We start from the raw sequence: 24,483 nt of genomic DNA on the forward strand, positions 1-24,483 counted from the left end.
ACCCCTGAAAAAAGACTATCAATCACTTGTAGTGAAAGGAGGAAAACAGAAACTACACAGTGAGTTTTTACACAACATCAATCTATTCAATGTATATTTCCATGCTTGATTCTGAGATCAAATTTTTCCTAGATTTGGATGTTAAAGATTCTCTTTACGAAATGAAGGTGACAACAAAAAATTAGTAATGCTTTTATTCAGAAAAACTAAAACTTGACCATACTTTTAGTCTGCCCATCCCCTTATTTATTTGTTTGTTTGTTTATTTAATTATTTATTTACTGATTTAGCATGAAAATGAAGCACTCTCCCACAGAATTGTCAAAGTAGCTATGTATGGGTAAGGATTAGTCATATTTTATCAAGTATTAGAGAAACCACAGAGTTAGGCTACTTTGAAAAAGCAGCATCTAATTTTTAAAAAATGAAAAAAAAAAAAAAACTTGTGTGCCATAAAAGGTTCCTGGTGCCCTCACTCTGCACTGCCCTATTGGCCATGCTGTTAGACATGAGGCGGCTCTGGGTGATGAGGGGTCCAAGGCCAAGTTATCCACTTCACTATGCTTTAGCCAACTCATTCCTGTGTTCTGCAAGGTTCCTTCTCATGGAGGCCCTCTCTCCGCTCTTCTTCCATTCCAACCACTCTCCTTCCTTAAACCCAGCTCAGTATTCACAGCCTCCATAAAAACCCCCAGGCTACAGATCTTTCCCTCTAATTCTACAAGCCTCAGCATTTATACACCTAATAGGATATCGCACTAAGCAAACACTGGATGACTGATACAAGTATTTTCTCTAGGTTTATATCAGAGCTACTCTGAGACAACCAAGAAAAGAGCATTGTCACCTCCTTTGGAAAAATTATAGTCAATGATTCCATTATCCTAAAGATATAGATAGATAGATAGATAGATAGATAGATAGATAGATAGATAGACAGACAGACAGACAGACAGACAGACAGACAGACAGATATATTTCTGCAGAAACAAAGCCTCACCTTGAGAATTTAATCTTCACTCAAAACAAACCATAACCTGTGCTTAATGGACTGGAGTAGTAAAAGCACTACCAAAACCTTTGGTCTGGAAAATCAGAGTACAGAGCACAAATCACTGACTCAACCTAATTAACCTTTCCCAAGCCTGCAAATTCTGTGTGCCTCCAGGAAAACCACTCCATTCCCTCCTAGAAGTTACTGCCTACCCCGTTATTCCATCACCCCCTGAAATGTCTGATCCCTAGAGCACACCTTTGAGAACTGACTGAGACTAAATGAAGAAACGGCCTTTCAAACACAAAGAAGAGAGCAGAGCTGAGCCCCTGATATTCCAGCTCTTCCCTCCCCTCACTTTGCCTTCCTCCACCCAGCCCCTTGGCTGGTTTTTTATTGGGCTTGTTTGTTTCACATCCTCTCTCCTCTGTCATTTTTTTTTAATTCAGTTTTATTGAGATATATTCACATGCCATATAATCATCCATGGCGTACAATCAACTGTTCACAGTACCATCATATAGTTGTGTATTCATCACCCCAATTTATTTCTGAATATTTTCCTTACACCAGAAAGAATAAAAATAAGAATAAAACTAAAAAAGGACACCTAAAACATTTCATCCCCCCATCCCACCTTATTTTTATTTAGTTTTGTCCCCATTTTTCTACTCATCCATCCATACACTGGATAAAGGGAGTGTGATCCACAAGGCTTTCGCAATCACACTTGTAAGCTGTATAGTTATACAATTGTCTTCAAGACTCTAGGCTACTGGGTTGGAGTTTGACAGTTTCAGGTGTTTACTTCTAACTATTCCAATACATTAAAACCTCCTCTTTGATGCATTCTCATCTTTGTGGACTGTTTCCTTCTCTGGTGGGGTCTATGGGCAGTAGCCAGGGGGTGACAGTGAGACAAGTCTAAAATTTTCTTTAAAGGGGTACAATGTGAGAATGTCAATAAGGCGCTGAGAAAAACACTCTCAGAAGGGTCAACTTTGAAGACCCAACCTTCCCCATCAGGGCCTTTGAGAAACCATCTTCACTTACTGTCCTCACTACCTCCCAACCTACTGTAATCTGTATTTTTTCCCTCCCCAGTCAATCCCCTTGTCATTTGAACGAACACTGGCTCAACATGATGAACACTTCTAATGCTTATCTGACTTGATTTCCCTTGCATTTTTATACTGATGACCTCTTCTTCCTCTTTGAAACTGTCGGTGGCCTTCACTTCCTTGACAGTGCCCTCTCCTGGTCTCCTCTGACTATTCTACCCCAGCCTCCTTCTTAGGTGGTCCTTCCTCCACTCGCCTTTTGAATGTTCTTCCCTCACTCTCAACTTCCCTTACCCTGAGAACAGCAGCCACCTCCCCACTTACCCCCGAATCACCCCCCCCCCCAGGCTTCTCTCTTCCTGAACTCCTGAACCATCTGTCCAACTGCCTACTCTACGTCTCTACTTGGAGGATCCCAGGCATCCCAACTTCCACATTTCTGTAATGGAATCTGCTATTTCCCCATAAAACCTGCCTACTGTCCTGTTTCCCTATCTTAACAAATGCGTTACTGTCTAGCCAGTTGTCCAATGCAACAAACTGGCAGGTCTTTGCTCTCTCCCTCTTTCTTTCTTACTCTGGTCTAAGTCTGTTTGGCATCATATTAGCTCCCTCTCTAGCCACAGCTCAGCTGCTCTGGACAGCCACTTGGAACCTTCTTGATCTAGTCTAGTGTCTTCTAGATTCTGCCTTTCTCAATGCCTCCTTCACATTGAAATTCTGGCAACATGTTAATTTTGGTCTCACCTCTAGACACTGGACTCAGATATCGCCCTCAGCTCTACTTAAACACGTCCCAGGCCACCCAGGCTGTAATGGAGAAAGAAAGGTTAAGTACTCACTCTCTCCCAGACCTTTATTTACATCTTTCTCAATCCTATCTTTGATTTGCTGGGCTCAGCATCACTGGATAGGAAATCCCTTCAACCGTGGCTGTCCAGGTACTCTGACCCTACCAGACAGAGAAAGGTTCCTTGGAGCATCTGGGTTCCAGAGCTCCTGCCCCCCAGCTCCCACAAACAACAAAGCCTCTCCTCCAGGAGCATTTCCAATTCCTGCCAAACTCTTCTTCCTGAGTCCTACAAGAGCCCTCTATCTGCAAAATAAATCTGAGGTCTCAGCTCAGTGTCCAAGCCCCAAGTGCCTCCTGTATCACCTCTTCCCTTGCCTTTCTCCCAACCAGTATCCCTGTAGCAGAACTTTATCAGAAGCCTGCAACTTTGCTCTGAAGTCTCCTTCAGGTGCAGATGTAAAAGGACATTCTAATTAACAGCAGCAGTAATCACCTTATTTGTAGAGACTGTGAGATATATGTCAGGTAATGTGTGCATGACCAAATTTACACCTCACGATAATCCTACAGGGTAAAAAAAATTAAACTTCAGAAATATCAGGAACATTACACAAGGCCTCACAGCTAGCAAGTGGTGGAGCCAAGATACGAACCTAGATGTTTTCTGAGTACAAAGCGTGTGATCTTAAACACGGCTCTGTGTTAGCTCAGTGGGGGAAGCCTAGAAGGGGACCATACTGTATGCTAGAAAGGAAAGCGTGGAAGGAAAGAATAAACAGACAAGAGGAATGGTATCTCTTGGTTCTCACCCAACAAGAATAATCAATAATGATAATGTGTGTCATCTTTAAAAATCACATATCTTTCCTAATTGTATCCACTGGAAAAGACCTAAATGGGAATGTGCAACCGTATTGCCCAGATTATATTGCAAAATAATTTCCTACCAAGAGGAACCAAGATTCTTTGGAGAAATGGCTGTTTGTTGGTTTAAGGAAGAAAATCTAAAAGATGAGGCTGGATGATCTCAAAGACTGTGAGAGTCATATAAAGGACTCAGAGGCCAATTTCAAAGGCTCCCAGTACCCACTAAAGAGATAACTGGAGACTCAATAAAGACAGTAATTACAATGGGTTGAAACACATAAAACATGTTTAAATTCCTAAGTCCATAATTATGAAAAAATTAATTAGTCATTATTGGAAGTTGTTAGTGGACCAATCACTTATAAAAACTAGTAAATAAAGGGAAAGAATCAAGCATTTACCCTGCTTTTCCTAAATGAACAGTATGAAAGGCAACCAAATAGTGATGTAGGAAGTTATTTATTTCACTTAATAAATTAAGGAAGCATTTCTGTTCATAAATTAAGAATACCACTTATTCACAACCACTAATGAATTAATCAATCTAAGTATTCATTATCATTAGCTCCTAACAGCATAACCAAAGAGAGCTAACCAGACATTACATGTCTCTTCTGGAAGACCACACTACCATCAATGAAGAAATCTTACCAAAAAATTGAGTGAAGCTGATCTCATATCTGGATCAAATTACCAATTTATAGGAATACAGTGGACAGATGAATGTATTATGGATAGAATCAGAAAAATTCTGACTGTGGAAAACTCAACAGGAAAAAGGACCAAGTTTCCCTAAGAAGTAAGTTGAACATTAAAGAGACAAAAAGGAGAGGATGCTCGTAAACTAAAAGAAATTGAAGAGACACATCACCAAGTCACAATGTGTGGACCTTATTTAGCTCCTGACTCAAATAAACTGCTAAAATTTAAGGTATTCATGAGACAACCAGAAATTAAGAAACTGAGTATTTGATATTAAAAAATAATTGTTAATTAAAAAAACTTTAGGTGTACTAAAGGCCTTGTATGTGTGTGTGTTTTAAATGGGCTTTCTCTTTTAGAGATGCATACCGAAACTTTTACAGGTGAAATGACATGAAATCTGTTTGTTTCAAAATAGTATGAGGGGGAAATCTGTGGGGTACAGATGAAGTAAGATGGTCATGAGGTGATAACTGCTGAAGCTGGGAGAGAAACTCATGAGGGTTCATTACTCTACTCTGTCTACTTTTATATACATTCAGATTTACCATAATAAAAAGGCTTTTGAAAGAAGAATGGACAGTGAGGACAGTGTTGATGGGCTCAAGGCTTGGGAGACAAAGATACGTGGGATCCATCCCTGAAAGGCCCAGGGGAGCCCAATGTTACAATGGGCCAATGCAGCGAGCCCCAGTTTTCAGAGCTCATAGATCTCGCTGTGAGCAGGACCACACGTGATGACCAGCTCCCAGCTCCTCCTCGGCACTGCCTCCAGCCCACCCAGGAACAAGGAGGGCATGTGCACACTACCTGCTGATCACACAGGACAGACACATCCCCCCCTCAAGGTGCACTCGTGTCCCTTCTGCAGTAAGAGAGGGCCTTTTGTCCAGGAAGACCAGTCTCGGCAACACCACACATTCCCACCAGGAACTAACGGGCAACGGCGATGCTCAGACACAGGAAAGAGTGACCGGCCCTAGCTCCCGAGTGGGTGCAAACAGATGCAGAGGACACACCACCCAAGTTAAGACTACGTCAAGGGTGCCCCAGGATGCAGGAGCGGAATACTTGGGGGAGGGGGTGGGTAGAGTGAAGGGGAGGGAGAGGGTCCCGTGGAAGGGGGTTAGGATGAAGGTGAGGGTGAGGGTCGGGGAAGGGCGAGAATGAGAGCAAGAATTAAGGGAAGGTCAGGGTCAGAATGAGGATCAGGGAGACATCTTATGCCAAGCCCGACAGACAGTCTACTACCATTGCTGATATTTCCATCTCACCTGGGTCACACATTCTCTCCCAGAAGTGTATCTTCTCAGGAAAAGGCAGTGGCCCCTTCATGAGAGGTTATCAGGACTCAAAATTTAATGAGTTACTTCCAAAATACAGAAGAGGAGAGGACATTTCCAAACTCAATTCTATGGAGCCAACATTACCCTGATACCAAAACCAGACAAAGAAATTACCAAAACAGAAAACTACGTATCAATCCCCTTATGGGTACTGATGAACTCAGCAACATATAAAAAGTATTATAGAACACGCTTCAATGGAATATACTCCTCGGATGTGAGGCTGAGTCAATGTCTGAAAATCAGTCAATAGTATCCACCATATCAAAAAGCTAAAGAAGGAAAACAACATGATCGTTATTTTCAATTGTCACAGAAAAGAAAATTGACAAAATCCAACACTCACTGAAGATTAAAAATTTCAGCAAGTTAGAAATAGAGGAGAATTACCTCCACTTGATAAAGACAATCTACAAACACCTACAGCTAGTGACACAATGTTGAAAGGCTGTGTGCTTTCCTCCTAAGATCAGGAACAAGACAATTGTGTGCCCTCTCACCTCTCTTACACAACATGGGACTAATAGTTTTAATTGCTGAAATTAAGCAAGAAAAAGAAATAAAAGGCATAAAAGTTACAAAGGAAGAAATTAAACTATACTTATTGACAGATAATATGATTGTCTATGCCTAAAATCTGAAGAAATCTATAAAAAGAGGCCTCTCAATTATAAACAAGTTCAGTAAGATCACGGGATATAAGATTAACATATCTTTTAGCGGCTAAAAAATATAGATACATGAGCAAAGTCTGGCAAGGCTGCAAAGAAAATGAACAGTTACACATTGTTGGTGGGAACGTAGAAAAGGGAGAGCCTCTCTAGAATTATTTGGCTATTAAAAAACTAAACATGCAACCACCATATGACCCAGAATTGGTGTCATATGAAATAGAATTGTTCTATTGGGAATTTATCCCAGAGAAATGGAAACTTACGTCCACACAAAAACCCACATGAAGGTTCATAGAAACTTTATTTGTAATAATCCAAAACTGGAGTCAGCCAAAATGTCCTCCAACATGTGAGTTATTAAACAAAGTCTGGTATATACAAACAATAGAATATTATTTTGCAATTAAAAAAAACAAACTTGATACGGCAACTTGGGCGAAAGCCCTCAGAACTGAGTTGAGTGAAAAAAAGCCAATCTTGAAAGGACTGTATGAATTACTGTACTTGATTAAAATGTACTGTACTTCAACATACTTGGTTAAATGAAAATACTATATGAATGTACTTATACAATAATTTTGACCTGACAGTATTTTAGAAAGGGAGGACAGATTTGTATCTTGGTCAAGACTTCAGGCAAAACACTGAAACTATGCACATGATAAAATTCTATACAACTAAATATACACTTGCATACATACACACAATGAGTATGTCAAACTGGGAAACTGTAAATCAGATTGATGGATTGTATCAGTGTCAGTTATTATGTGATACTGTGTTACAGTTTTTCAAAATGCCCATGTTGGGGAAAACTGGATGAAGTATACATGGGGTCTCTCTGCTTTATTTCTTACAATTGCATGTGAGTCTACAATTATTTAAAAATTCAGTTAATAAACCAATACAGTATACTAAAAAATAAATTTAATGAGTTAGCTTAGAACTGCTAACCAGTAAGCTTAGACTTGACGGACGGCTCTGACAGAGACCACTGGAAGATCTACACACGCCTCTGCAAGTGGCACGGATCCCCGAGGTACCCTGGAAGGCAACACATACCAACCCCAGGTCCCTCTATTAGAGGGTGAGTAGGCCACACCTCCGGCCTGAGCCCGTGCTGTTACCTCCACCCAAGCTGACACGCGTAAACCACTCAAAATGTCAAAAGGGATCTGGAGGGACTGATGGGGCTAGGCCTTAGGAAGGCTACCACCTTCAACACCTGCACCAAGGTGACGGGTGCCTCTGGGGCCCTCCCATCCTAGCATTTCTAATTCTGCAGCTCTGGACTGCAGCCAGATAGCCAGATCATTTGAAAACTCCACAGTCAATTCTGATCATGGACCTCTTTCTATTTGTCCTTGTATCCTCAGAACCTAGTATACCTGGACGTGGAAGAGGCTGAATAAATGCTTTCTGAATGAAAAAAATCTCCCATAAAACACTTAGGGTTGAATGAGTGACTCATCTGATTTTACATTCCTTATGTCCTTAAAATGTTTACTATTTCACTTTTAAGACTTGGGTTGTTTTTAACGAGACAGCCTGAGCCTCTATAAGGATTTTTTTTTTAACTTTGTTAATTGGAGTAATGTTAAGAGACACTTTATCCAATTTCCTGCTTTAAAATAGGCATGCCATTTATATAAAATTACATAGTAGTGATTTCAGCAACTGAGGCGGAACTGAACATGATGTTTGGCCATGAGCAATCCAACACTTAATTAAGCATATGAGCAGTTGGAAATGACCCAGAAAGAAGACCAGCATTCCAGAAGCCCCTGAAACATACCTCCCAACCTGCCCTGTACTCTTACATCCCACTGAGGAGCTATTTCTTGGGCAGAACTGCCAGTTGCAATTACTTATAGAAATAAATATAAATAAGGCTTGGACAGGGAGGGCTGTCCATCAATAGCACAAGCATGGAAGGTTTGTCAACAATGTGCTAAGCCATGTATTAGATAATGGGATAAAGGCAAATAAGAAGCTCAACAATGAAAAAACAAACAACCAAATTTAAAATTGGGCAAAGGACTTGAATAGTCATTTCTCCAAAGAAAATACACAAATGGCCAATAAGCACATAAAAAAAAGATGCTCAACATCATTAGTCATTAGGGAAATGCACATCAAAACCTACTAGGACGGCTACTACTTAAAAAAAAACGAAATGGAAAACCACAAGTGTTGGTGAGGATTTGGAGAAATAGGAACCCTCGTATGCTGTTGGTGGGAATGTAAAATGGTGTAGTCGCAGTGGAAGACAGTTTGGTGGTTCCTCAGAAAGTTAAACATAGAATTACCATATAACCTGGCAATTCCACTTCCAAGTAAAAACCCAAAAGAATTGAAAAGAGGGACTCAAACAGATATTTGCACACCAACGTTCTTAGCAGCATTTTTCACAATAGCCAAAATATGGGCAGGGATGGGTAGTTATTTCTTAATGGGCACTGAGTTTCTGTTTGGAGTGATGAAAGAGTTTTGGTAATAAATGGTGGTGACGGTAGCACAACACTGTGAATGTAATGCATGCCACTGAAATGTACACTTCAAAGTGGTTAAAATGGAAAATTTTGTGTTATAGATACGTTACCACAAAAAGAATTACTTTCTGAAGGCAAATGAGAAGGGTTCAGTAACGGAGGAAAGATACAAGAGGCACCAAACATTACCATACATGGGCTCGGTGCCATGGCAACAACGTGCCAAGTACACTGGGAGCCCAGAAGAGGGAGAAACTAATCCTGCCTATGGAAGGAACTCAGGAAAAGCCCCGCAGAAGAAATGATATTTCAACTGGATACCGAAGAAAGAGGAGGAATTGACTAAGAAGATAAATGGAGAAGGGAATCCTTCAGGCAAAAGAATTACTCTCAAAAACTCTCTCTAATGACTTGGGATGAATAAAACCAACCTACCAATTTTAAACAGGGTTAAACTAGACTTTTAATTGCTGTTGAGGTTTCTCCAAAAGGTATTTGCTTTCAGCTCATCACCTATTCACAGCATCTTCCAAAATGACCGACTGAATATGCAGAGGCAGGAGAATTTTTATAACAGTAATAACCCTGGGATGAAACTTAGGAGGGTCGGTTTCCTTTATTAGCAATTACTCATGTAAGGCTGGGTATACCCTAAGCCCATTAAAGTAGGTATAAAGCTGCATTTGCTGTCCCAAGTTCACATTATCTTGAAGCCCTTTTTTATTTTAATACAAATCAGTACAACGCAAGAACTACGCATTCACTTTTAAACTAAACCATTTTCAGTAAATCGCTGAAGAGCTTACGCAAACAACAAGAGTTTTGCTAGATAATTCTTAATTCTTACCTCCATGGGAAAAGCTTTGAAATTAACAGTGTGCTCAGAACCACGCTGGTTTTCTCTACCCCAATGAAATCTAACTTCATACAGTTCAAATTCATGCCCTTGAGGCAATGGTCCTCCTGACAGAACTGAAAAAGAAAATAAATTCTATTTAATTACATGTCAAACATATTTATTATCACAGCATTATACATACTGAGGACAATTTTTGCCAAAAGCTCTCATGAGTGGCTATAGATTAAACTTACACAGCAAAAAAGAGAAATACATCATGACTGCAAGGTAAATTTAAACTATCGGGTTTGGTCAAAATTCTTGTGTTGGTCATTCAGATAAAGCAGTAGAAGTTCAAAAACTCTAAAAGATATACCTGGTAATGATATTTATATTTTAGCTTCCTGTGTATTTTGGATAGAGGAGTAGACAAGGAGAACAAATGCACTAATTATACATACCCTCCCTGAGACTTAAACTTAGCAATGACCAAAAGTTAAGGATTCAGATGACTGCTAATTTGCTGTAGACCTATCAATTAAAAAAAAAAAAAAAAAAACATGCTTACCAATCATCCATTTGCCCTAGCTGGCATTCAGCTTAGAGAATGGGGTGGGCTAATAAAATTTTCTATCAAAGGAATTTCTATTAAGTCAATCTGATTGTCCAACAGTGGATTAAATAGCAGATTGCTATTCTGTGTCGCACGCAATGCAAACAAACTAACACTGAAATAAAATATTGACAATACTCAAAATATTTACATTACTCCGACACAGTCCTATCTTGATTTCTTTTTTCTGAATATGACCCAGAACTCTGTCCCAAACACAGGCACACTAAAGGATGATGAAAAACACACTTATACAAGAGCCTGTTGTGAAACAATGAAATCCTTTCTTTAGTTAGGCACTCCTTGATATCATACGTAAAAGCTTAAAATGAAGTTTATTACAAACAAGTGGCCAATTTCAATACAAAATTTGCTGCACTTTTGCTTTAGAAACTTCCAATTCTAAATGATATCAAAAAAACAATTATATGGTACGTCCAATCAAGGAGCTGACAAAATTCATTCCCCCGATTCTAGAAATGGATGCTTTGAAACAGATTATCTTTCTCACTTCAATGCCCTTTGTGGGGGGCAGTTATAGGGCCCAAACCACTCTCCTTGGGAAAAATTCCGCAGTCCATCCTTACTCCAAAATTCAAAGGCAAAGTAAGCAAACGGGTGCAGCAATATTTATTTGGCTGATTAGCTCTTCACATAATAACTTGTTCCCAAAAGGATATAAGGCCACTTCCATCAAGATAGCATAAATCAGAAAAGAGAGCAAAGGGAACACAAAGACAAAAGCAGAAAATAGATGGAGAAATGGGGCAGAAAATAGATCGAGAAATGAGGCTACCAAACGAAATTCATGTCAGGAAGTGCTTGCCAAAAGTGCCCTACAAATTTGCTTGTGAGCTTTCAGGCAGCTTGAAAAAGAAGAAAAGAGAACATAAGTAGTAAAAAGAGATTTTAATTTTTCAAGTGGATCAACTTTGCATGGAGTTGGGAAGGGAGGCAAGGTGAGTGGCCTTTAGGATAATATTATCTAGCATAATTTTTAACATTCTTTCTCATGCTTGGTGTTACTTAAGTCTCAACAAATCCGACGGGTCAGTGTTAACACCCCAATGACATTCAAGAAAAGTGCAGGAGGGGTTACTGGTGGCCTGCCCCACTCACCCAGCTCCACTACGGAGCCTGGAACTCGACTCTGCTGATGCACATCCCTTTGCTGAGACAGGGACAGGGGAAAAGAAATTTCAGTACCTGTGAGCATGAAAAATAAATAACTCCTGTAAGTATGGATTTCTAAACTGCACTCTCTCCTTTGAGTATTCCATCTCATCTTATTTCCCAGGACAATCAAAAACACTGTTTGAAATTCATGGAACAAAAAGGTTACAGGCCTAGGTATTTACTCAAAAGCACTGAAAAGAGGGACTCAAACAAACAGATACTTGTACACCAACATTCACAGCAACATCATTCACAATAGCCAAAAGGTGGAAGCAACTCAAGTGTCTAACAAGAAATGAACGATAAACAAAACGTAGTATATCCATGCAATGGAATATGATTCAGCTGTAAAAAGGAATGAAGTATTGATTACTCTGCTATCTGAATGAACCTCAAAAACATCATGCTAAGTGAAAAAAACCAACATAAAAGGTCACATATGATACGATTCCATTTATATGAAATATCCAAAATGGAAAAACCCATAGAGACAGAAAGCAGGTAAGTGGTTGCCAGGTAGGTACTAGGGGAAGGGAGGAATGGGGAGCAGCTAGCTTAATGGGTTTTCTTGTGGGGTGATGAAAAGGTGTGGGAAGTAGACAGGGGTGGTTGTTACTAAATCGTTCACTTTAAAATGGTTAACACAATGCTGTGTGCATTTCACCTCAATTTTTTTTTTTTAAGAGGTTTACAGATATTCAGAACTTCAGTGCAGACTCATTACATCTTCCTATAGGATAACAATCTGTTCTGTGGATTTAAGAACGTAACAAGGTATGAAATGTTTTGTTTCAACCAGCATACCACAGTTCCTGAACAACCTCACAACTCACTCCTTTCCCTTGGCTGTTCAAACTTGGGCTTAAGACAAAAGGGGAGAAGACCTTGGGTCTACCCACTGCATGCCTTGTCCCACTTCCCAAATCAGAAAGGAAAAAAACAGAGGAACAAGCTTCTGCTAAGTCTCACGGCACATCCCATTTGTACCTTCAGAATGAGAGAGTACACCTCTCCCCCTCTGCAGCCAGGACTGACCCCAGGCTTTAGGGGGTGAGTTCTGCAACACTCTACCTTTAAAAGAAGGTGATAAGATGATCTTGGAGGAGATACAAGCTCCACATTGTTAAGGAAAAAGTAAGAGGAGTAGAGTGAAATGAAGCACATGTGAAAAGGGAAAGATTAGAAAAAGATCTTTCTCCAAAACCCCTTCAGAGTGTATACTCAAAACCCTCTCTCTCTCTCTCTCTCTCTCTCTCTCTCTCTCTCTCTCTCTCTCTCTCTCTCTCTCTCTCACACACACACACACACACACACACACACACACACACAGTTTCTGAAACAGGTATAGAGCAGTCAGCGGTACTTTCCCATGGAAATGGATGATAGAACTGGTCTTGACGGTAATTGCAGAGAACCAAAAAGAGATCCATGCTTCAAAATGCGTCTCCCACCTGACTGACATCCAGTATTTTTTTAACAGGGATGAAACCTGCAATTGAAAACTTGGGGATAAGGCTTATATTTGTAACACCCCTGAAAAAACTGCACAGATCCATGATTTGATAGGGAAATGTTCCAGGCCCACGGAAGTCTATCTACTCATCCTTTTGAGCACCTACCTTGAACCAGGCACTGTTTTAAGTGCTTGGGATACATTGATTTTTATAAAACAGACAAAACCCACTGGCCTCATGGATCTCACATTCTATTAGGTTAAAAAATGAGCCCATAATGGAAATGGCTGAAGTTGTGGAACTGTGACCCACGACATTCTTTGAAATTTGCTCTCTAACAACTTGTGAAATCGTACTTTGAAAGTTATCACTGTTATGTATACATGTTAAAGTTCATAACAAAAAAATAACTTAAAGAAAAAAAATGGGCACCAGAAGGAGGGTGGTCTGGGTTGGTCCTCCAGGAAGCAACGAGAAAGAGGAAGCTGGTGGCCTACACAGCCCGGAACCAGGCTCAGGAGGCCTTTTACACTAAAATCACGTGGTTGTACCAAGCCATAAAAAACAGGTGACAAAATACTGAATTCAGGGTTTTACAAGGTGCCAGGTAAAAGCAGTGCCTGTCCACCACCTAAGAATGATTGTTTTTATAGACTAAAAATAAATAGCAGCTCTGTTTTATCCACCTGGCAATGTCCTCTTAAGGCATTATGCTATTTAAAGCTTATATTTTTTATAGGGAAATCGGTCTACAAATGGGTATGTCTTTTCTAAATTTATGAATATCAAACTTTGCTTAGTGATATTTGGTCACTGCCTGAAAGGTTTATTTCTTGCAATATGATAATGTTCAATAAAACTACAATGGACCAACATGAAATTCAAACTGATGACGTGCAGCACTTCCTTGGAAACACAAACTTGTGAAAAGAATATAAAACGAACTGACAGCATTGCTATTGGCTCCATTTTCTTTACTGCTATTTAATAGGCATGGCCATAACGCTTATGAGATGTAAAAAAGAGGTCTCCTGTGGAAGCTTCTGCAAAATACGGAAACCCCATAAAAACTTAATATATACACATTTATCTGAATCTGGCTAATCTTTCTAGAACCCTTTGGTGAGAACGAATTTATAAGATTGCTCAAAGGCTGCTGTTTAAGGTTTGCTGGTTCAACAAACAAGTTTTGAGATCTCCTATGTGCCACGACCACTGAGGATAGAAAGTAGGAAGGATCCAGCCTCTACGTGGGCAAGGAATTCTCAGATCTAAACTTAATGTCTACATAGGATGGGTTTGGAGCAGGAAGGGAGGGTGCACAAGGTATTATGAGAACACACAGAAAGGCCCACACCAGAAAAAAGGAGGGAACAGAAGGTCAGGAAAGAATTTCCAGAGGAGATAAGAGAGTCTCAAAGAGTAAGCTAAGGGAAGAAGTGGGGAAAGTGCATTGCACACACAGGGACCAGCCTGAGAAAAGCTCAGAGGTGTGGAACAACTTATTCCAAGAAATAAACGTGAGGTTACCAATGGCCAAAGGCAGATTCAAGATATGGGCATCAAGAAGGAATGTGCAGCCTGTGCTTGGGAGCTGGAATTTATCCCGGAGAGAGCCAGTGAAGGATCTCAGGCAGCGGAGTAACAGGATCATATTTGCATTGTCTGTACAGATGGTGGACCAGGCAAGGGCAGGTCTGACCAGGTAGAGCACTGCAGTGAGAGTCCTGGCAAAACATGGTGAGGCCGGGGACGGCAAGCTAGAGCCCTGGCTCCCACCCGGAGGACGGCCGCCAATGCAACCCGGGGAATGAAATGTCTCCCCAGATCCAAAATAGCTCATTCTTAATAAGTTTAAACATTTTATAGGCACAGATTAACTTTTAGGGCATGCTAAATGTATTCATAAAACATTCTTACAACACTGCTAATTAGTTGTTTTTAACATTTGCAGTCTGAAAAGCAAAGATCAAAATTTTATACTGTTTGTGACTTTTAAGCTACTGTTTCATTTCATATCAAAGAATAAATGTATTTAGCTCTTAAGAATAGAGAGGACATCAACAGTTTGGAGAGCCAGCCAGTTAAGCTGCAACTACATAAAGCAAAGTAAAGCAGAGGATTAAAGTAACTGGCCAGGTAATTCAAGTCCCCCAAAGGTAGCCGATAATAAATATGATTATGAAGAAATACAACTCTGACATTTCATATGAATAAAAAATAAAGTGCCTCTTCTTCCTTAATTCTAAGATATTTTTGATATTTTCATCTTAAATCAGCAAGGCTGGTAAGAAACATTTGCAAAAAGGTGTCATTTTTGGAAAAAAAAAGTATTAATAATAAGAAGAATCTAATCTAAAATTAACAGTGAGAATTATAAAAGACCCAGAAGTAAAATTTTCTAATTAAAATTCCTATAATAAGTTCTAATGAACGGCACAAATGGACTATCCTGATTAGCAATTTCTCCCCTATGGATGGTCCGGAAGTGAATTAGTCAGATAGAATGGCATTCTATCGCACAAGCTTACACTCTTTTTCACTAATTATGTATCAAACCACTCAGCCTGGAAATCTGTAATTATCTTTTCATACCTAAGCTATTTTTCAGACTGCTGTAACTATGTTCATTTTTATTTACCTGGGCACATTCAAAATGTTCAGAATCTTGCAGTACAATGATTCATTTGATTTGTGCTAGAGAGAAATCAAATGAGCGACCTGGTAGCCTTAATAAAATCCTCCAAACTCAAGGAGGTAATGGGCCCATTAGTCTCCCCGGTCAGGGCCCACTTCGAAGGTGGCACGAGCCTCGACGCCACGTTAAGCGGGATTCTGCTGAGCTGAAATACGCCCAGAGCAGAGAAGAGGATGGTGACAAGACCAAAAATGTGGAAGGCACTGGGCTCGCTCCCTGGAGGTCCTGCCAACAATTCCCTCCTCTCTCCTGTTACACATCATCAAGCACCCAAGTTCTGTGGATTTAACCTCAGAAATGTATCTTATGTCATCCCTTCCTTTCCACCGAAACTGCCAATACCACAGTTGCTTTCCCATCCCTCCCAGATCCCATCTCATTCAGTGCTGTAGGTTAATTTTTCTTAGAGCAATGCCCTAATTATTACTTTTATCTTACAGGAAAAAAAAAAATTTAGACTTGGATCAAGGCCTTAGTGAATTAGCACCAACATACCTTCTCCATTTCATTTTCCATAAATCCCCTCTACCATGAATAAATCTTTCTTCTAGATGTACTGAAGGATTCACCTTTCCTTGTACAATCTCTAGACCTTCCCAACTCCATGTCTCTGTGTCCGATGTCCCCTCCTTCCCACCTCTACCAATCTTCCCAAATCCAAATGCAATGCACTTTTCAAGGATCTCCTCAAATGCTACTTCCTCCACAAACCCTTCACTAATCATTTCAGCCCAAAATAATCTCTCTCTATACCTACCTTTCACCACCCACCAATGCACCCTCTGTGAGGGTGGCCTTTGGATTTGATTTCTATTTACCTTATCCAAAGCATGGAGCATTGTACATAAGGTACAACAGAGACTGCCAACCGCATCCTGCAGACCTAATGAAACCTGTGTATATATGTATTTGAGTCAATGGCCCACATCTCCAACTTCTGACACGTTAAATATCTGGCAAACTAGGAACGCTCTCTCTAATTTGCCAGCTTTCCACAGCCCCACCAGTCTCTGCTGCCTCCCAACACTGCAGATGAAGGTAAGGGTCAGTAGCTATTGATAATCTTTTGTTCTCCTGACTTCTCTCATTTATAGTACCTGCCTGGCTCTCAAATGCAAAGGAGTTTGTAACTCCCATAGTAAATGATCAACAAATAAGTGTTAATGAATGAAGGACTATCATATGAGGAACAGTCAGAAAATATCTGAAAAGAAAAATGGCAACTTTATGAAATGATGACCACAGTCAAAATTCTAAAGGAAGTCATGTGGGAGTCTAGAGTTCTAAGATACAAATGATGGGGGTGGGGGGTGGGGGTGAGAATCAAGGAACATTTTGACTTTTGGAATTGCTCAAAAGCAAAATGGATTTCCTCAGCAAGGAATGAATTTCCTGCCCTTGAGTTGGCCCTCCAGAGGCCCATTCCACCTGGAGATTCTATAACCTCAGCCCCCTTTCCTAAACTCTTTTGTGTCTTCTTGGAAAGCAAAACACTGGATAAAGTAATACAGTCTACTGCTATGGGTGTATCATTCATAGAGTGGATGTCATGTAGGAAGAGAAGTCAGTCAAGGAAGAAACTCTGAGAAACCCCGTTATTTAAGGAGAGCAGAGCATGAAGAACTGGCAGACAACAGGCATCAACAGTAAGAAGAAAATCCAAGAGATGGTGTGATATAGAGATCAAGGTAGAGAGGAGAGTTTCCAAAAATTCCATCTCAAATGCAGCCAAGTTAAAGTATTACGAGAATTCTAAAGCATCTATTGGATTTGGGGGATGAGAATATCATCAGTGACTTTTGCTTGAGAAGTTCCAGCAGGGCTGGGGTTTGGGGGTGGGGTGTGGTTCCTACTCATGGAATGTCTCAAAATTAAATTAAGGCAATGTCTCCAGATGAGATTATATATAGGAACTATATCATTAGGCTTGTGTTACAAGCATGAATTTGTTAAATCTAAGCATTTAAATCATAATACAATCTTTGCAATGCTTTTTGGCAATTCCTTATTTTTCATACAAACAGAGCAAAAAAAGAAAAAGGAAAAGAAAACTAAGTAGCCCAGGTTGCTGCCAGCCTTCACGAAACCTAAGATTTTAGTGGAGGTGAAAGATACAGAAGTCCGTTTAAATTTCTAAGAATTGTGCTTATTTTATGAATTTTCTCATTTAAAAATACAGCATCCTGTGTTCAAGACGCATTTCCAGTTAGACAAGGAGGATCACACTTAAATGTCGCTCTCCTCTCCCTCCTGAATGCTTACTACACAAAAGGCACAAATTAACAAGGGCAAAACAAACAGGAGTGGAGACAACACAGAAGAGAGATGCCAAAAATATTTTAGAGAGCTGGAAAACAGGTTGCAGGGTAGTAACTGATTTAGCAAAACACAGAAAGCTGAAAGCCCAGTGAATTCAGCAAGAGGAAGGTAATAAGAGGCAGGCCACTTCCAACCACAGAACTCAGGGAAGACTCAGGAGTTGCAGGCACGAGTGAGGAACTAAACCCAACTGCTTTAAAGTCTTTTATATGAGTAGTTAAACCTCCTCATCTCATTCGCCCAGTTTCGTGGCAGAAGGTGAAGTGAAGGTGGGCATACCAAATGGTGAAAATCTCCACCCAAGATCAGCAATCAGAATGCTGGCAGCAGGTATGAACCACCCACCCCAGCCCCCCGACCTTACCTCACCCCCCCAAAAAAACACCCAGGAGATCAGCAAATTCCAGAGAAATTAACAAACCCTACAAAGACGACTCCATCAAAATGGCCAGGTCCTTGCTGGATCACATTACTGTGAAGTTGGCAGACCTTGATCCCTGCCCATGTGCACAGAGCTTCAAATTACTGTTTACTACCTATTTCTAAATAGGAACAAAGAGCCAAGGGTCACCAGACATTCGAGGAGAGCCTCCACTATGGACAGACCAAAACAATCAGAAAAAGGAACTCAGGATAAGCAGAAACAAAGCAGTGAACAGAAAAAAGAATGATAGAAAAGCAAAGTTACAAAGGAAGGTGTTTGACAATATCTATTATGGAGTAAGGTAGAGGACCAAAAATTGTGAATGTTTGAGAAGGTGACAGAAGAAAATGCATACATGTGTATTTGATTCAATGGCCCACATCTCCAACTTCTGACACATTAAATATCTGGAGGCTGTATAATCTCAGGCCCCTTCCTAAACTCATTTGTGTCTTCTTGGAAAGAAAAACACTGAATAAAGCAGGATGCATCAAAGTACGATGAAGTATATTTGGTCTTAAGACAGAATTGGACATAACACTGTCTTAATTGACAGCATCTGTACTTAATTATTTCTCTATGACCTCATAACACTCACCACACTTAGACTAGTTCTTTAAAGAATTGTTTTTTCACACAACTATGAATTCTCAAGAACAGTCTTATCCATCTGTATGTGACAAGCTCTTTCCACGATACCTTGCAGGAAATACCTTTTTGTTTTATGGATATATAAACATTTCCAGAAGTACAAAAGCATGTCAATGCACCAATACAAATGTATTACTTTAAAATGTTTCTTACATACCAGAACCGTCAGTCAGTATCCAATAATTTTACTATATACTTTTAAAACATAATTCATAATAGATTAAAAAAAAAAAAAACACCTCTGGTTTAAGTTCAAAGTTATATCTGAAGCTTCCTCTTTGACTAATTGAGTACATAAAAAAACTCTGAACTCGCTTTGACCATGCCCATAGCTTAACCAAACTCAGAGCAGCAGAGAAGATGACACAAATCTTATTAGACTATCCTCATGGATTATAAATTAAGGCTCCAAAACGTTCACAGTGAATTAAAAAATCCGTAGGTGGAAGTCAATACCTGCCCTGCCTCAACAATTAATCTAAAGATTTATGGTTTGAAATATCAAATGTATCAATTTGGAATTAATTTGGAGACCAGTTGATCTCTTTTATCAAATTCTTCCTAATATTTCAACACACTCTAATTTTACATTCTTTCCAAGAGAGAAAGATAGTTGTTATTCACTATGGAAAGTATGATATTAATGCTAGTAAATTCTGTTTTCCTCTCCTCTACATTGAAGCCTAAAACAGATTTCCTTAGTAATCACCTTCACCTTTTCCACAAAATATTCCAAATCCATCTCAAATAGATTGAGGATGGGGAGAAGGAGAGAAGTTCACAAAAAAACAAGAAAGTAAGAGCTCTGTCATTTAAATCTTTTGCTAAGTTTAGTGAATGTTTTTCATTATTATCAAAATTCTTATATTAATTTAGTAGAAAAATTACTGAGAAAGGTCTACTTTGGAAGTCAAATAATGTCACTAAATTCTAATCTTTCATTTTTATAAAGTAAGTAGAAAACAGAGAATTATAATTATCTAAATAACTTAAGCTAATATTCAAAAAAAAAAAAAAAAAAAACAACCTAGGACAAAATGTGACTGATATTCCTGTGTGACCCTTGCCTCAAAGTCCATAAAACATAAGTTAACCAAACTAAGGTTGTTCCTGTTACATACAAAGCAGAACAACCAAACTGACATCTTCCTAAAGTCATCCTTTTACCCTTTCAAAAATAATTTCAGGAAATAATTCAAAAACTGCATTCTTATAAGATATAAAAGTAGCCTCCAAATAGAGCTATATTAGTTCTCCTTCTGAGATCACACAAGCCACATCAGGAGACTGCAGTAGACTTCTGGTGTCTTCTAGTTTACAACACACACAAGAGCATCTTCTAAAATACCTGATTTTGATTTCAGGATAACCTGAATGGTGTGTCCATCGTTGGTGACTTCACAGTCTCGGCAAACCACGTAATTTGGAGAGAGGCGAACATCAAGCAGCGACGGGTCATATCTGGCTTCTCTTGAGTTGAGGTTAATAGGAGACTGGTATTCCCCATTAGCATCAGGAAACACCAGGCCCCACTCCACACCTAAGGACAAGTTTTAGTAAATTAAAAACAGATTAAAATAAAATGTTACAGTAAACCGTAACATGCAAAAACTAGAAAAGTATGGAGTAAAACCTGCCTGCCTAGGTAGACTTATTATGATCCTGTTAATGACATTATAAAGAGGTTTATGACCGCCAGCTCTATATTGGTGAAATATGATGGAGTGTGAATTTTTGCATTCATATGTTCATACGTATTTCATAATTTTCATATTATCAAATACCACATGCAAACTCATGGACTAACAAAATACTAGATTTTTATTTGTCCATATACATGATGTGATTTACGACCAATGAAATTCAGATCATGTTTAAGCAATCAGAAAACAACAATAAATACCATAAAAATGTCCTCTTCTCGTTAGTTCAATTATGTACCACTTTTGGGATATACCTATAACTTATAACTCTGATGTTAGTGAATAAACACTTCTTATAAATTTAAATACAGTATTTCAAAGCATGCATATAGGAGTGTGTGTGTATATATATATATATGTACACATATACACTCTCCATAATTTTTATAATTAAAATAATTTCAATATTTGTTTCAATATATCTTGTTAACCTCAGCACTAATGGTGAGCTATATTAGGAGACCTATATCTTCAGAGATAAAATTTAGGAAACTGAATTTTTTTTTTAAAGTCAACTCCTCGCCAAGCCCACTGACCAAGTGTGAAATTTGGGACATGCTTCAGAAAGAGTTGAGCGTTGCTAGTATCCTTCACCAAAAGAGTAGAAGCAGAAATAGTTTCTCCCCAAAGAGTCCCCGCGACAGGCCAGAAACTAAAAAGTTTCACTGACCCTGTATTCTCAAGGACTTGAATTAAAAAGTAACTGCTTTTCTTGGCTACTCAGAAAACTGCGCTCTGACTTAGTTGGGAACAAAAAACGCGCCCCGCTGGCAGCAGGTGCCAGTCGCCGCCCCGCAGCGAAGTCCGCGCGGCCGCAGGTCGCGCTCCCCAGCTCCCCGGCGCAAACGCGGGCGGCGGCAGCAGAACGCGGGCGGCGGCGGGGACGCCCGCTCTCCCTGAAGCTCCTTGGACGCCCAAACCCGCCAGGGAAGTTGGGAAGCGACAGAGACCCCAGTGGCAAAGACGGGACGCGGAGGTGCTCGGAGCGCAACGCAAGCAGAGCGCAGAGCCCTGCGCCGGGCGAGAGGGTAGACGCGGCGCGCAGCCTGCGGCCCACGGCCGGTTACCTTCCTCGTAGCCCCACTCTACGCCCTCCTCTTCTTCCTCCTCATCGTCCTCCTTCTCCGGGAAGGCGACGGAATCTTCGATGAAGCTCAGGTCAGCCATGGGAAGGCCGCGGGTCCCCTCGGCGCCGTCACCGGTGGCGCCTCCGGCTCCGCTGGGCGAGCGGGAAAACTTGCGGACGAGCGCGCGTGAGTGTGAGCGCGTGTGTGCGCGTGTGCGTGTGGGCGCGCGAGTGTGAGCGTGCCTGCGAGTGAGCGCGCGCGTGAGCGCAGGGCAGTGTGAGTGAGTGCGAGCGCGAACACGCGGCCGGCGAGCGCGGAGTTTTGCGGCGCTGGGCTGCGGGGACTGAGTGGCGAGTCCTTGGCGCGGGGACGCCGAAGCCGCAGCCCCCCAGCAGCCAGCGCGGGGTGAATTATAAATCCGGCCGGGGCGTGTCTGGCACGCGAGGATCCGCCCCCTACGCTCGGGGGCCGGGGCCGGGGGTGGACAGCAGGAAACGGCCTTCGAGTAACCCGGCCGATCCCAGGAAACCCGAGGACCCCTCCTGCTGGGTGGGTTCGGCCCCGCGCCCTCCCACACCGTCTCTTGCTCTGGCTCGCGCGCCCACCTTCCAGGACCCCGAGAGCCACCCAAGGTCAGCCTTCAGGACTCCCTGGCTGGCGGAGGGGGGCAGGCAAGGAGCGTTTATGGCGCGCCTGCTGTGTGCTGGGCCGAGGCCAGGGGTTTCTGTACGCATTTATTGTGACCCCTGCTGCAGGAAGCACCAAAGAGAAAGGAGGTGGAGGTTGAGGGAGACGGGTTGCGGTGGGTTGGAGAAAAGACGGGAATGGCAGACCCCGTAAGAAAATGAAAAGGAGGTTTTCTGCTCCGTATCTCTATTACTATTTATTTTCTAACTCTTCTTAGAGCACAGGGGAAACTTGAGTAAGGAAAACTTTCCAAGAAACTTGTAGTTCCTAAAAACATTTACGAAAAACGTGTTTCACCCTAGAGAAGTAGCTTTAATGTAGGCGGATTTTTCCATGGAAAATATTATTTCAAACGCAAGGGTAGTGAAAGGCAATAAAGAAAGGGTGTTTGTTTTTAGTTTCAGGCTTTGGGCCGCTGCTCCCGGCGCAGCTTGCTGTGTACACAGCTACCAACCGCCATCGTTCAAATAATGAAATGCATACATTGCGTAACATAAGGAACTTTCCTGATCCAAAGAAGCCGAGGTGTTATCTCTTAAACGTGCTTTCTTCCAGCCTTAATCACTTCAGACTCGTACTTCAACACCTTGTAAGGTCCTAGCCAATAACCCTCCAAAAGATAAAATTTACATTTTTGGAAGTTTAATGTGCATAATCAGCACAGATTTGGACCGTAAGTACAATTTGTCTTTTATATGCTCTGCGCACACAACAAATGTCTCTCAGCAATTCCAATAGCAGGTTCCTGAATCTTACCATGCTTATATATGCTTAATTCCTCATATAAGGTTGCAGGTCACCTGGGAATTTTTAATTTATGTGCTCCTGTCCTTCTGTGTGCTCAGATACTTCGCAGGCTAATAGAACTGTCTCTGGAAACAGGTAGGGGCTGAAACAGCAACTCAGTCAATTCTGCCACATACTTAAAGGTTTAGCAAAATAGGTGAAAAGTATTGGCCAAGTTTAGTTATGAGGCTTATCTGTAGATTTCAAGCAGTCCTGTAATTTCCCTTTCCCCTTGACACCAAGAATAGAAAGCTGGCCACCCCATTCAGAAGACTGACCCCCACAGTCTGAGAGATGAAATGCATTCCTTGCTCCTTGCCTTCAGGGCATTCTTTAATGAGCACCCTCTCCCCTCCATGTCTTATGTAGACTGGGATTGACAGAAGCAGATGCCTACTCTGTAGTGATAGCTATTTAAATAATAATAATAAGTGCTACCAAAATATTAATCACTTTCCACTGAAGTTCTCCTAAAAAAGACCATTTCATTTGTTTTTCCTTTCCTGGGTGAATTTTTCCATCTTAGAATTTGTATTAAGGTTTCTTTTTAGAAATCTATTCATCCATTAAAGGAATGCCACAGCTATCCAGTGGAGGTCCACAACAATAAAATCATTTTGCCACCCTGACATTCTCAGCAAAGTTCATTCACCTCTCCCCAGAACCGTGCATAGGTGCTACGCTGTAGCCTTTGTGTGATCACGAATGGCATTTATAGTATCACCTGAATTGTAGAGATGTTTATCAAGCTAGAGGATAGCAAAATCTCATGGCAATAAACTTTATTTTTTCTTGCAGTTTTCCGTAAATGGTGTGCCTTATTTTCAGTAGATAGGCTGAAACACTGAATTTTGCAGATAATAGACAACTTTGCGTGTAGCCAACAATGTATCACCATGCATAAATGCAGTTAGCTACTAGACTAACGTTTTTGGACCCATATTTGTCCTTTCTAAATATTTTCAGCATAATTTGTATAATGTAACTCCTCTATGCAAACCCAGGGTACCCTGTCCAGAAACGTAGGAGCCATTCCACTGTGCATCCAGATATTCAATTAACAGCCTTAATTGCTTTGAAACTGTGTGCTTCAGATTCCTGCTAATTAACAGCACCTTAAGACCTTCTATTCTCACGT

General features: G+C 40.7%; 1 protein-coding gene across 4 annotated transcripts in view; it reads right to left on the bottom strand.

The window, feature by feature from the left end:
• CA8 (carbonic anhydrase 8) overlaps window positions 1-24,483 on the bottom strand; it is a 292,778-nt gene that overhangs the window by 81,926 nt on the left and 186,369 nt on the right. For 3 of the 4 annotated variants that reach the window (XM_037802537.1, XM_037802541.1, XM_037802538.1), the window contains 2 exons: window positions 20,451-20,642; window positions 9,777-9,901 (listed from right to left, as the gene is read on the bottom strand). In XM_037802537.1, the coding sequence (XP_037658465.1) occupies window positions 9,777-9,901; window positions 20,451-20,642 (317 nt within the window). Of the gene's footprint in view, window positions 1-9,776; window positions 9,902-20,450; window positions 20,643-21,872; window positions 22,255-24,483 lie in introns of those variants that run through there. The other variant, XM_037802539.1, reaches the window with a different exon arrangement.

This window comes from Choloepus didactylus, chromosome 14 (genome assembly GCF_015220235.1).
Source record: "Choloepus didactylus isolate mChoDid1 chromosome 14, mChoDid1.pri, whole genome shotgun sequence".
NCBI lineage: Eukaryota > Metazoa > Chordata > Mammalia > Pilosa > Megalonychidae > Choloepus > Choloepus didactylus.